Consider the following 14,202-nt stretch of genomic DNA (forward strand, 5'->3'; position numbering starts at 1 on the left):
TACGGAGGCGGACATTTATTTGCTTTTTAACAAAGCACATTTCCTGGCTGTTATGCTGATCCTCTGCCGCTAATACTTTTAGCCATAGACCCTGAAAAAGCGTATGCAGATCAGGGGTTTCTGATAAAAAAAAAAAAAAATTAGCCGCACACTGGTTTCATGCAAATATGGCAGCCTCCATTTGCTGCTCACCTCAGGTTCACATGTTCGATTGATGTCGCCCGGTGAGGATTGGGCTACATAGCGGGGCCAAGACTGTAGAGTCGGCTGTAATGCTGGGCATACACGGCATCGAGGGAGGCTTATCAATTGAGCCTGATGGCTCGATTGATAATATCTGACGTGTCTGATCACCGCGGGGATCTATTTCGCGCTCGATACCCGCGCGTGGATAATAGCGGCAAATTGAACGAAGATAAGAAGCGCCGGCGGGGACGAGGGGTAATCGTTCCGGGCGCACACGTGGAGACGTGCGGGGACACGGCGGGAGTCGATCCGGCGGCTAATCGAGCTGCCGGATCGACGCGTGTATGCCCAGAATAAAGCTGACGAAGTGTTCTGTTGTAATGTGGGGAGGCGGAGAGACGATGGAGTGGCACAGATGTGAGGTCACAGGGCGGGGCACAGATGTGATGTCACAGGGCGGGGCATAGATGTGATGTCACAGGGCGGGGCCGTATCGTCCATGTTGATCTGCCTGGCAGATCGCTTACTGGGTGACAGTCAGGGGGCTACTGTGCAATTCTGCAGATTATTGGCTGAGGCAGTCTATCAGCCGCCTCAGCTGACTTTAATCTAGCGCGTGTTCGGGGCTTTTAGGCATACGTGAATCAAGGTAAATCCCAGATTAAAACTCGATCAGGAATATTAATAGTTTTACCACCTGCACCACTCGATATAGATCCGATATCAGCACAATGCATCACACAGCTACTGAACCTCAACGTCATACCACTGCCGCCCAGGCTGGTGTAAGGTTAAATAGATCAATCATTTCTTTTAGACTTTTTGCTAGATATTAAATACAAGGCTTAATCCATTACAAAAATTAAAGGGGCACTATGGCGAAAAATTGTAAAATTTAAACTATGTGCAAACAAACAAATAAGAAGTAGGGTTTTTCCAGAGTAAAATGAGCCATAAATTACTTTTCTCCTATGTTGCTGTCACTTACAGTAGGTTGTAGAAATCTAACAGAAGTGACAGGTTTTGGAATAGTCCATCTCTTCATGGGGGGATTCTCAGGGATTTTATTTATTTTCAAAAGCACTTAGTGAATGGCAGTTACTCTGTCCAACTGCCAAAAAACTGTGTAGTGAGCAGGGAAGCTGGCCAGCATCATTGTTTAAATCCTGTTCAGGGAATAGCTTTATAAAGAATAAAAGCCTTGCTGAGGATCCCCTATGAAGAGATGGACTACTCCAAAACCTGTCACTTCTGTCAGATTTCTACTACCTACTGTAATTGACAGCAACATAGGAGAAAAGTAATTTATGGCTCATTTTACTCTGGAAAAAAAAGTTCTTATTTGTCTATGTTTGCACATATTTTAAATTTTACCATTTTTTGCCATAGTGCCCCTTTAACCGTCAGCATGCCTTGCTAAACCTCTATAGCTGAATATGTGTTGCCGTCTTTTTACACAGATTTGAATGGCATAGAGTCATATAAAGACAATTCCGAAAGAGATGAAGAGTAACCTTGTATTTCTGTCTCAGCTCCTCAGTGTCTTCTTTCTCCACTTCCAAAACACGTCTACGCTCTGTGGCGTCCTCTGCATAATCCAGCTGGTAAGAGCAGAAAGGTAAAAAGAGTAGTTACACAAGATATTTATCTGTTACCATGTCCATTACCAGCCAGTGAATAACTCATTAGTGCATTCAGTTCACTCCCATTGGTTCAGTTTCACCTTGGTGTTTTTAGAACTTTATTTGGTGGGAACAGCATATTAGCTGTAGTAGCACTTCACTCCAGCCCCCATCATCCAATGGCTCTGAGTGGACCCTCAACTTGGAAATTATGTTAGAAAGCTTTCTCTCTCATATCTTCTCACTAGTTTCCAGATACCACCCTGACCTCAATCTCTGCTCTGCACACAATCTTCCTCTGTCCTCCTCTCCTCACTAGTTTCCAGATATCACCCTGACCTCAATCTCTGCTCTGCACACAATCTTCCTCTGTCCTCCTCTCCTCACTAGTTTCCAGATACCACCCTGACCGCTATCTCTGCTCTACACACAATCCTCCTCTGTCCTGCTCTCCTCACTAGTTTCCAGATAACACCCTGACCTCAATCTCTGCTCTGCACACAATCTTCCTCTGTCCTGCTCTCCTCACTAGTTTCCAGATACCACCCTGACCTCAATCTCTGCTCTGCACACAATCTTCCTCTGTCATGCTCTCCTCACTAGTTTCCAGATACCAACCTGACCGCTATCTCTGCTTTGCACACAATCTTCCTCTGTCCTGTTCTCCTCACTAGTTTCCAGATACCACCCTGACCTCAATCTCTGCTCTGCACACAATCTTCCTCTGTCCTGCTCTCCTCACTAGTTTCCAGATACCACCCTGACCTCAATCTCTGCTCTGCACACAATCTTCCTCTGTCCTCAATGGCTAGTACACACCATACAATTATCTGTAAGATTTTCTGTTAGATTTACCTGCCAGATAGATAATTTCCAACCCGTTGGAACTTAGCTATCTAACCATCTATCTGCCTATCAATCAGGCAGTGTTCTACTCAGCAGGAGATAATCAGAAGACAATGCACCAGAGATAGTGACCAGTCTCTACAGACAATCTTACAGAAAATTGTATGGTGTGTACTAGGCAAACATCTCGCATTCATGTATACAAGATTTCTCACGAGTGTCAACCCTCCTCCCCTTTCATAATACACTCCTCAAGCCCTTCCTAAAACTCAAACATACATTGTAACTTAAGCCATTCCCCCTCAACCTCTTGACAGGTTATGCTCCTTACTAAATAGAACATAAAAACAAACGGTCTCCTTATACATACATTATATTTCCCGACTTCTGGATTCTTCCCTATTCATTCAGATTGTAAGCTCGAAAGGGCAGGGTTCTCTAATGCTGGGCATACACGGCTCGATGCCCCTTATCAATCGAGCTGCTGATGGCTCGATTGATAATATCAGACGTGTCCGATCACCACGGGGATCGATTCGAGCGGGTGAGAAGAAGCGTCGGTGGGGACAAACGGGAATCGATCTGTGCACACGCGCGGGAACCGATCCAGCAGCTAATCGGCCGCCGGATCGACCCGTGTATGCCCAGCATAAAGGCTTGTTTCCACTAGGAGCAATTTGCTGGGTTTCCTTGAATGCAAATTTGGGAAACAGTCTATTGAAACTTACATGTGAAGGTATAAAAATGAACGGCATGAAGCACAAGATTGCACCACACATACACGCATGGCTAGAGGTATTCAGATGCATTTTCACATCACAGCCATGGCTGTGGCGGCCGTACAAAAACCATCCGACTCCAAATAAGTTTATGAAACCACCGACTCCAGGTACCCCCTAAATTGCTCCCACTCCTCAGCCTTTGCAGGGCTATAGAGTGGGTACAAAAATTATCTGACTCCTGAGTTAATAAAACCCTCGACTCCAGATACCGAAAAATTGCTCCGACTCCAAAGCCCTGACCATAGCAAGCAGTGAAAATTTGCCATTATTACCCTTTTGTGTCTTGGAGGTTGCTGCAGCTTGAGCAATTTGTTACATTTGTCACTGTAATTACTAAGTTGTCTACCAATTTTGTATTCTGTACCAATGTCTATATTACCTTGTACTAATACTGTGCTGTGTGATCTCCATGCTCTATCCAGTGACTAAGCATTACCTTGTACTCATACTGTGCTGTGTGATCTCCATGCTCCATCCAGTGACTAAGCATTACCTTGTACTCATACTGTGCTGTGTGATCTCCATGCTCCCCTCCAGTGACTAAGCATTACCTTGTACTCATACTGTGCTGTGTGATCTCCATGCTCCCCTCCAGTGACTAAGCATTACCTTGTACTCATACTGTGCTGTGTGATCTCCATGCTCCATCCAGTGACTAAGCATTACCTTGTACTCATACTGTGCTGTGTGATCTCCATGCTCCCCTCCAGTGACTAAGCATTACCTTGTACTCATACTGTGCTGTGTGATCTCCATGCTCCCATCCAGTGACTAAGCATTACCTTGTACTCATACTGTGCTGTGTGATCTCCATGCTCCCCTCCAGTGACTAAGCATTACCTTGTACTCATACTGTGCTGTGTGATCTCCATGCTCCATCCAGTGACTAAGCATTACCTGGTACTCATACTGGGCTGTGTGATCTCCATGCTCCCCTCCAGTGACTAAGCATTACCTTGTACTCATACTGTGCTGTGTGATCTCCATGCTCCCATCCAGTGACTAAGCATTACCTGGTACTCATACTGTGCTGTGTGATCTCCATGTTCCATCCAGTGACTAAGCATTACCTTGTACTCATACTGTGCTGTGTGATCTCCATGCTCCCATTCAGTGACTAAGCATTACCTTGTACTCATACTGTGCTGTGTGATCTCCATGCTCCCATCCAGTGACTAAGCATTACCTTGTACTCATACTGTGCTGTGTGATCTCCATGCTCCATCCAGTGACTAAGCATTACCTGGTACTCATACTGTGCTGTGTGATCTCCATGCTCCATCCAGTGACTAAGCATTACCTTGTACTCATACTGCGCTGTGTGATCTCCATGCTCCCATCCAGTGACTAAGCATTACCTTGTACTCATACTGCGCTGTGTGATCTCCATGCTCCCATCCAGTGACTAAGCATTACCTTGTACTCATACTGTGCTGTGTGATCTCCATGCTCCATCCAGTGACTAAGCATTACCTTGTACTCATACTGTGCTGCGTGATCTCCATGCTCCATTCAGTGACTAAGCATTACCTTGTACTCATACTGTGCTGTGTGATCTCCATGCTCCATCCAGTGACTAAGCATTACCTTGTACTCATACTGTGCTGTGTGATCTCCATGCTCCATCCAGTGACTAAGCATTACCTTGTACTCATACTGTGCTGTGTGATCTCCATGCTCCCCTCCAGTGACTAAGCATTACCTTGTACTCATACTGTGCTGTGTAATCTCCATGCTCCATCCAGTGACTAAGCATTACCTTGTACTCATACTGCGCTGTGTGATCTCCATGCTCCCCTCCAGTGACTAAGCATTACCTTGTACTCATACTGTGCTGTGTGATCTCCATGCTTCCATCCAGTGACTAAGCATTACCTGGTACTCATACTGTGCTGTGTGATCTGGTCTGCATGTATTCCTGTATTGTCATATTGCTGTATGTCACCCCTAAATATTGTCTGTAACCTAAACTAATGTCCAGCGCTGCGTAATATGCTGGCGCTTTATAAATACAATAAATAAATAAAATAATAATGATCGTCTTAATCTGCAGAATTACTTACCTCCATTTCCATGCGGCCCATTCCCATGACATCATACTTGACAACAATTGGGATAGGATCAGTCCTGCCTGCAGAAATAAACAGAAGAGGAAGGGGGTGAATCAAGAGACTGGGAAATATTGAAGTGGTTACACAATGGGTTCGGGTGGTTAGAAAAATCTTGCCTTGGAGTGCAGAGACCAGAAAGCTACAGTGGACCAAACAAGAGCCATTCTCACAGCTTACCATCATTAGTAAATACTAAGGTCCCCAGTCCAAGCTGTGGACATGTATTCCCTTCTGTTCATCACCACAATCTATAAGGTTTAAACTTGTGTCAAAGCGTAAACAGACCATTAGAGCTAAGCGCTTAAGTGGCAAAAGTATGAAAGTGGTGGAATTACTGGACCTCGCGTATAAAAAGGGTCTGAAAAAAACCTCTGTATTCCTCAAAGCATCTGGATACTTACATTTCATAAGAGAGACACAAAAAGAATCTGACAGGATACTGTGGACACCAGACTCATTTTTCAGACACTTTTCTATACGAAGCTTATGGATTAATAATAGCTAGAGGGCAGAAACCCAGAGTTCCACCCACAGCCGTATGGAAGCTGGAAGCTGTGAAAAAGACTAGATGCAAATAAAGAATTGACTTAACTAAATCAAACTAGCAGCAGATTGAATTGTACATCATTTTGTTGCTTTCAGGAGTATCCGAAATCCACTCAGAACCAGCCAAAGCAGGAGGTAGGAGGAGGAAAAGGGGAAGGGAGATAAGGAAGAGCAGACAGGCAATTCACTACCGCAGCTGGATCTCAGACTGGTGCGGATTCCAATTTAGATTACATCACAGCGGGATGTAAGTCCAGGACACAAGGAGAAGAGGGGGACTTACCTGCTTGTATCACTCACCTTGATTAAAAAAAGACAGAATGTTAATATGTGCTAGCCCAGCTACCTGGAACTTATGTGGCGCACACACCCGGTCATTATACCATTGGGCCTGGATTCTTACCTTAACCACTAAAGCACCAGCTCTACTTAGAGTCCTGCAATAAATGGCCAAGAGGCCGAAATCAGCTCATTTCATTTCTAGAGAATCTCCGATGCAGTCACACCTGTAAATTAAGATTCATTCTTCTCACACAACCTCCGGAATACATGGTGGTAAAATAATTGGGAGATTTTATTTTCTTATTTTTTGAGGATATGGAATTTAATTGCCCATTGAAGGTTGGATGAGAGAAAGAATTGAGCCAACTGGAAATGTTTCCTATTACTGAACATGGGAGGATTATCTTCACAAACCATGCACATACCTAGACTACTTATGATAGCTTCTGTTCAAGCTGACAGCAGAGCTTCTCCATTTCCATTCAGGTGAGGATTCCCTAGGTTTTCCTGAGGATTCCAATCGAGAGCAGCTGCTAAGCATGGCTCATATCACAAACTCTCTAGCAGATGCCCTATAAATATGTATGGACAGTATTGTTCTGCAGAAGAACAAGGTAGCTTCACTCACAGCTTGGCAACAGTCACAAAGCTGGGAGAAGAGGATCTCCTCACTTAGGTCATAGAACGCAAATAACACCAGGCAAGTCCTACCACTCCCCATAGCATTCAAAAAAAAGAATAAAGTTTAACTTGGTTTACCAGTTTGGTCAATGTTTTCTCCTGTAAGAGTATTTCATATGTGGTATACTGCAAATAACTTGCAATTTGTACCTGATAAATAGCAGCGCCAACATGTGTATAGCACCTTTCTCCTGTCAGACTCAACAGCGCTTGAGGGCTGCAGTCACTAAGACCGCGCTCAATAGGCCAACTTGCTGTATCAGGGAGTCTTGCCCAAGGACTGCTTTCTGAAACGGTACTGGCCAGAATTTGCACCCTGGTCTCCTATGACTGAGGCCGGGTCTTTAACAGAAGAAAACAGGTTAGTTGGAAGGAGAGGGAGCTCTCAAACTAAAAGGGAAAATAGTTATCCCAATAGATTTGCCTTCCAGTCAATGCCTTGTTTGCGGTAAGCATGACTTTTCCCTGAAATGTATGGTAAGCATAATTAGCTCTGCCATTATCAATGTTAATTGAACTCTGCAGAGTGAGACAAAGGGATTGAAGACCCTGATTGGCTCTTGCCTCCAGGGCCATGCTATTTACATTTAAATCCCAATCAATATGAAGAAACATGCTGCACTATGGAACCTACTTGTGACAGGAATACAGTCGTGTGAACTGCACCAGGGAAAAGGATTACTGAAGCATCTCCCATCAGATCAGGGATGGACAAATTCGGAAAAACTCAGGAGCCAGGACAGTAAAAACGGGAGTCTTCCTGTAGAGACGTCTCCAAAGAGGTCATAACAGGCTTTATACAGTTCAAGCATTCAGTTTCAGCATGAAAGACGGAGTCAGTAAGGAGTATATTACAGCACTGCCAGAACATAAAAGTCGTTCTAACTGGCACTTTCTACACAGCGCAATTTGCCCTGATAACTTCTAAATTGAGAAGTTGCATGAAATCTGACCCTTGTGCAGCGTTCCACGGAACATATGAACTGCACCAGTGCTCCAATGCTCCGCTGCATGCAGAAAGCAAGAATGACAGGACAAGAGTCCTGTGACTGACTGATGAGGACTTGAGTAAGCAGTGTTAAAGTAAACATTGAAGCGAACCAATCGTCACTTTTTCTTCCTGGTTTCTAATCGCTATAGGAGCTGCCATGTTCCCCCTCCTCTCCTAGCTGCCCATTATTTATCCGGGGAAGGTGTGAAGATAGTATGTGTGACTACTCTAAACTCTTTGAAGCAGTGTCCTATCTATCCTTACCCCTCCCCCCCTCCCTTGCTGATGAAGATTTTAGTTTGCCCACTGCTAATATGTGCACTAAAATAATTGCATTGGTCCTCAAATTTCTGTGGTTGGACAGGCCCGGAAGTAGGGTACTAAAACATCTGCTAAACTTTAAAATGTAAAGAGAGAAAATTGAAGGTGTTTTTTAAATAATGAGACATTGTTGGCATGCATTTTTAATGTGCTATTGAAATGCCCTGTGAACCGCCCTAAAGTTGCATATACAGTACTTTGGAGTGGAGCCAAAGTCAGGAATTAGCATCCCTATGACCACCTCTGACATGGGACTGGTTTCTCCTACTCATGATGTTGTACCCTGCAGAGTGGTGCACAGCTGGACACTTCACACCTCTGTGGCCACACAAGTACAAGAGTACGTTATCTTGTGACTTGTTTCCTACCTCACTCCTGACATTTGTCCATCCCTGTCATAAAAATACCAAACATTGATATTTTGTAAATAAAAATAAAACCCCACACCACGTTTTTGTTATGCAGAAAAGGACTAGCAGAAACTAAGCAGTGCTGAGGCTTTACGTGTACAATCTGGGATGGTTAACACATTGCAATACTTTGCAAGCAGCCCCTTTAGGTGGGGATGGTAAGGCCATCATGCAAGCGTATGGCCAATGATCAGTGCATTACATACAAGACTGATACACAAGAACATCATGGATAGAAAGTTCATTCTCTCAAAGCCCAATGGTATAATACTGAAAGCAGTGGCCACACCACACCACGAGGGAAAGGACTAAAGAGTATATCTAAACTGAAAATGGTCTGTAGTGCAATACCATTTTCAGAAGATGGAAGCAGGCCTTTTTAGCTGGTTAAGTTAGCCATTAAGTCATATTTTCATTCTAAACTTGCCATTTATAATTTGATTGAATCCTCTGATATATGCCATTTTACTAAAGCAGTATTCATCATTTTAATATTCAGGGAGTGTAGGTTGAGTAGGTTTCTTTCTTTCTGGTACAGTGTACCAGAAACATCCTAAAAGAAGGATTTTATACTTACCAAGGGCTTCCTCAGGCCCCGTAAGCACCGCTGAGCATGCTGCTTAAGGGGCTGGAGGAACGCCCGGGTAAAGTATCAAATATTTATTTTAGGACGTCTCTAGTTAACTTTAATTGTACTACAGAAAACATGAGAAGACGTAGAGAGCATCATAACTTGCAGCTTTAATGGGACTCCGAGCACCTCTCATGGGCATGCCTTTAAGCCAGACAGAAAATTGTAGGGTACTAGGCATTCGTTTTTACAAAATCTGCATACAGTAATTCTGTAATGGATCCATGTATATCAATCAACACTTTTTTATCCTCTGTCAAACGGTTATTAAGGTTTAAATGCTGGTGCTTTTCCTGCACATATTTTCTTTTGTCTAATCCAACAAAATGAAAACAACCTGCAGGTCACATAAACTTGCTGGCTGACTTTATGATCCCTCCCTTGTGACATCTCATGCTGCTTGCTCTCTACCTAGACAGCATGAGTCATCAGAAGAGGCGGGAAAAGTGATCACATGGGAATTGGCAAGTTCAGCTGCGACTGGACTTCTCAGACAGCGACATGAACTTAATAATCTTCATATGTTGGATAAGGCATAAGAAACCCTATGCGGTTGAGCACTGTTGCTTCAGTTGGTAACCATGGACATGACTGTGTGGATCTACTACAGGATTACTTTAAAGGGACTGAGCACCTCTCATGGGCATGTCTTTAAGACTCCGACCAGTAATGCAAAGTACTGCAAGATGCATATCTTTCTGTAGCTTCTGCTAGTTTGATGCCTGAATCGCCATTCTACACCAAATAGTTTTCGTTTGATTTCAATTTAAAAATCGCAGCTGCAATCTTGGCTATGTTATAACTTCCGGGTCACCCCTGTCTTCTCTGTTAGAGAAGTGCATCACTGAATGAAGCAGGAAGAGGAAGTGACACGCATGGCCATTGCAAGAGGCTCCTCCAGAGGGGTCATAGCACGACTTTGTTGGAAGTCGTCTGGCTTAAAGGCATGCCCATGAGAGGTGCCTGGAGTCCCTTTAAATTCTGCAAATATTCAAAGTGTGGTAAAAGCTTAGTTGAAGCTGAAAGATTTATAGTATGATGTACAGTAATAATCCTAACATTTATATAGCACTTTTCTCCTGTTGGTGCTCAAGAGCTGCAGCCATTAAGGGACCACACTGCAGCGTGAGTGAGTCTTGCCAAAAGATTTCTTCCTGAATAGGTACTGACCCTAGCCAAGATTTGAACCCTTGTCTCCCATGTCAAAGGCAAAGCCCTTAATCAGTACACTATCCAGCCACTACTAGTATCCATGAAGTATGGAGGCAACAAGTCCAACAACATTTCTCCTAGGTGGTGTTTTATGGCCTAAAGGCTCCGCAATACCTGATGGAAAGGCCTACACTGACACAGGCAAGGCTACCCAACTCCTGTGAGATAGCCGGGTACTGATGAAATAAATACCACCTCCTCCTACCCAACAAGCAGTATGAAATCTAAATACCGGAAGTCCCCGGTTAACGAAGGAGATAGGGACTGTAGGTTAGTTCTTAACCTGAATCTGTTCTTAAGTCGGAACAATGTTCTATCTCTGTCCCCTCCTGTGCCTCCAGTGTCCCCCCCTGCCCACTGTACCTGCTTATTCAAGTTTAAAAGCCATTTTTTCTTAGAATTTTTGTGAATGGATTTTCTCAAAAACTACAAGTCCACTTTGGAAAAAAAATGTTTGACTTGTTCCCATGGAAATACAGAATCCATGCCGTTCGCATCGGCGCGTCGTTCGTAAGTCGGGGACTACCTGTAGTGTTTCAGGGTCTATGGACTTATTTGCAGCGGCATGCTTGGTCACATTATCAAGGAGGAGGCTGTGGTATCTTTTGCCGCGTGTGAGAATTGTGGAACTGAAATAGGCCTATAAAACCTCAAGGGATACGGAGTAGAAATATAAAATACTGAACCCACACTCCCCTAACATTAAAAGTACCACATTCAATATGTTTTGATAACTGCTTACTACAGCTGTAAGATTTTATATTGTAGTGTGATAGAGGGCCAAACAGAGAGCAGTCCAGGAATACGTTGCCTGTAGTGGCCAATTAGATTCTCCCTTTCATGCTGTCAGTGCAGATTAGAAAATCATTGGATTGGCTACTGAGGGCAACAAATGGAAATGTACTTCTTTCAGACAACTGCACGAGACCTGGTATGTAATCTTAGGAACCGGCTTTCCAAATACCTGAAGTCCTTTCCCTCTTAGCAGCCACAACCTGCAACCTATCATTACCCAGTTATTGTCAATGGTAGTAATTCAATTGTGTGGCACAAACAACGTAAAAAATAAATCAATTCACATTGGAACAAGGTTAGATTTTTCTGCAGATTGGTTTGCCATTTTTTTTTTTACATTTCCCAGAGGCTTCGGCTATTGTTGAGCAAACTGGAAGGAGAGCGAAGGTATAGGATAGGATGGGGAGGGCAGGCTGCAATTGGTTTATTATATTGAATGAAAACAAAAATGCCCCGTCAACATGTCCCTTTTTTGTATGGACAAGGATCAGACGTGTGCATGGAGAGACAGAGGAAGAGAGGACGATCCAAGCAATATAAATATATGAACGCTACAACAGAACAGAGAGAGAGGAAACCTAACATTGGTGCACTGATGACAAAAAAAAAAAAAGGTAGTCAGTCTGAACAGAAAGTTTCAATTACCACGGCTAAGTTTACCATCACCACAACAAGTCCAGGGGCATTACGCTGTAAAAAAGAAACACTTGGTTAGGCAGCAATCACGAGGTGAGAGGGTGGAAGGTGGCTTAGCAGGAAGAGAAGGCTTCTTCAGGGCAAAGGGAGGGGAGGAAGAGGTGGGCTCCAGAGCTTGTGCTCCGGCCAAGAGCGGGAAAAGCCAAAGAATGTTTAGAGAGGCAGAGATGGGAAACAGAAGCTGCTGCATCCAGAAAGGCTTATCACAACACTCAGGATCCAACCCTACACACAAAGTAGCAACTGAAATACTCCGAGTAACAATCTGGCAATGCAAACCTGTCACAACCCTAACGCAACCGAGCACACCCAGAGCATCCAGATTTACGTCTGCTGTCTGAACAACATTTACCTTCATGACTTTAAAGTGGATCCGAGATAAAAACTAACTATAACAAGTAACTTGTCTATATATATATCTCATCTAAAGTTTAGATACTTTACACAGCAAATCTAGCTGCAAACAGCTTTAATAGAATATGATTATTTCTTCCTGTGATACAATGAGGGCAGCCATGTTCTGCTTGTCACATTGTCACAGGCTGAGGGCTGGAGATGCTATCAGCTTGCCTGTGTGTAATGTGACAAATTCAGTCTCCTCTCCTCCTCCCCTCTACCTCAAATCTCTGGCTAGTTACCTCCTCCTCCTGCCCAGACTGAGCTCCCATAAGCCCTTGCTACTGTCTGAAAATGCCAAGGCTCTCTGGAGAAGCTGTGGGCGAGGCTTGTTTAGTTTATAGGGGAATTCGAGTATTAAAACTAAACAAAAAAAAGTATTTGGCTTGAGGAATGCCCTATAAACTATATGAAAGGAACACAATTATGCAATGAGTAAAAGTTTATCTCGGATCCACTTAAAGTGAGGTTTTACCCGACAAGTCGACCGTGGACGTTCATGCCTGCAAATAAACTTCTTGGATCTGATATTTATATCCACGCAAATTCTAAAGGAATTATAAAAGGACAAATAAAATGTATCAAATCCGTTCCATCCCCACACTATACTTAGATATATACAAAACAAGCAACCAAGGTTTCTTCAATGAACAGCATCAGTCTTTAATTTTTCATAAACATCAGTTTCCTTGATTGCAGTCATATGAACAAGATATCCAATCACAGAACCAAACAATGCCTGACACGTGTTTCCCGGCCAATGGCCGCTTCCTTAGAGGCAAACAAGTGCGTTCTGTCAGGAGTAGCCGGAAGATCTGGGCAAAAAAGGAAGCCACAATCTTCCCGGGTCACTTGCTCCGTTTCTGGTACAGAGTACACCGTAGTGCTACACGCTTTCAAACAGCATCTCAGATTGCGGCTTCCTTTTTTGCCCGGATCTTCCGGTTACTCCTGACAGAATGCACTTGTTTGCCTCTGAGGAAGCGGCCATTGGCCGTGAAACACGTCAGGCATTGTTTGGTTCTGTGATTGGATATTTTGTTCATATGACTGCAATCAAGGAAATTGATGTTTATGAAGAATTAAAGACTGATGCTGTTTCTTTGAAAAAAAACCCTGACATTTGATAAAGGTAGCCAAATCTCCACCTTTACTTGCCTGTATAAACCCAGCCTTCATCTCTCATGAGATTTTGTTTCTTATAGCACTGAATGGAGGGGATTGTTTACAGGACCAAATAAAGTCACAGTGCTGTCCCCGGAAAACAGGAGCAGACAACTGGGACCGATGTGGATGCATACAGGACAAGGGGGTTTCACAGGTGCCATCGGGTATAGTTTGTAAATTATAGTGATGACAAACTAGTATTACTTTGGCAATTAAAACAACGCTATTATACATTTTGATAATAAAGTATCGATCTATAGGTACAACAGCAATGCTGTGGAATGGTAAGAATAACGCCACTCTATATGCCAGGTAATAACTGAGCGCAATGCAGGGTGGGGTCAGGCTGGAGTAACCACTTTGAATACAGGATTGGATATAGGCCAAGGAGTTCCAGACTTAATCACAGTGCTATTAAGAGAGTCAGGGAGTTCCGTGATGAACGCCAGAGCCCGTGTTGATTATTTGTAGGCATTTACTCACCACGAGTCACTTTGGTATCATTTTAAAGGAATCCTGTCGGACAG

General features: G+C 43.6%; 1 protein-coding gene across 2 annotated transcripts in view; it reads right to left on the bottom strand.

Moving 5' to 3' along the window:
• The window catches only part of GPATCH8 (G-patch domain containing 8), a 128,375-nt gene that overhangs the window by 16,804 nt on the left and 97,369 nt on the right, over window positions 1-14,202 (bottom strand). Inside the window, exons 1-3 of one of the 2 annotated variants that reach the window (XM_068261843.1) lie at window positions 12,062-12,101; window positions 5,500-5,567; window positions 1,701-1,787 (exon numbers count right to left, since the gene is read on the bottom strand). In XM_068261843.1, coding sequence (XP_068117944.1) covers window positions 1,701-1,787; window positions 5,500-5,526 — 114 coding nt within the window. In that variant the 5' untranslated portion in view covers window positions 5,527-5,567; window positions 12,062-12,101. Of the gene's footprint in view, window positions 1-1,700; window positions 1,788-5,499; window positions 5,568-12,061; window positions 12,102-14,202 lie in introns of those variants that run through there. The other variant, XM_068261842.1, reaches the window with a different exon arrangement.

This window comes from Hyperolius riggenbachi, chromosome 12 (assembly GCF_040937935.1).
Source record: "Hyperolius riggenbachi isolate aHypRig1 chromosome 12, aHypRig1.pri, whole genome shotgun sequence".
NCBI lineage: Eukaryota > Metazoa > Chordata > Amphibia > Anura > Hyperoliidae > Hyperolius > Hyperolius riggenbachi.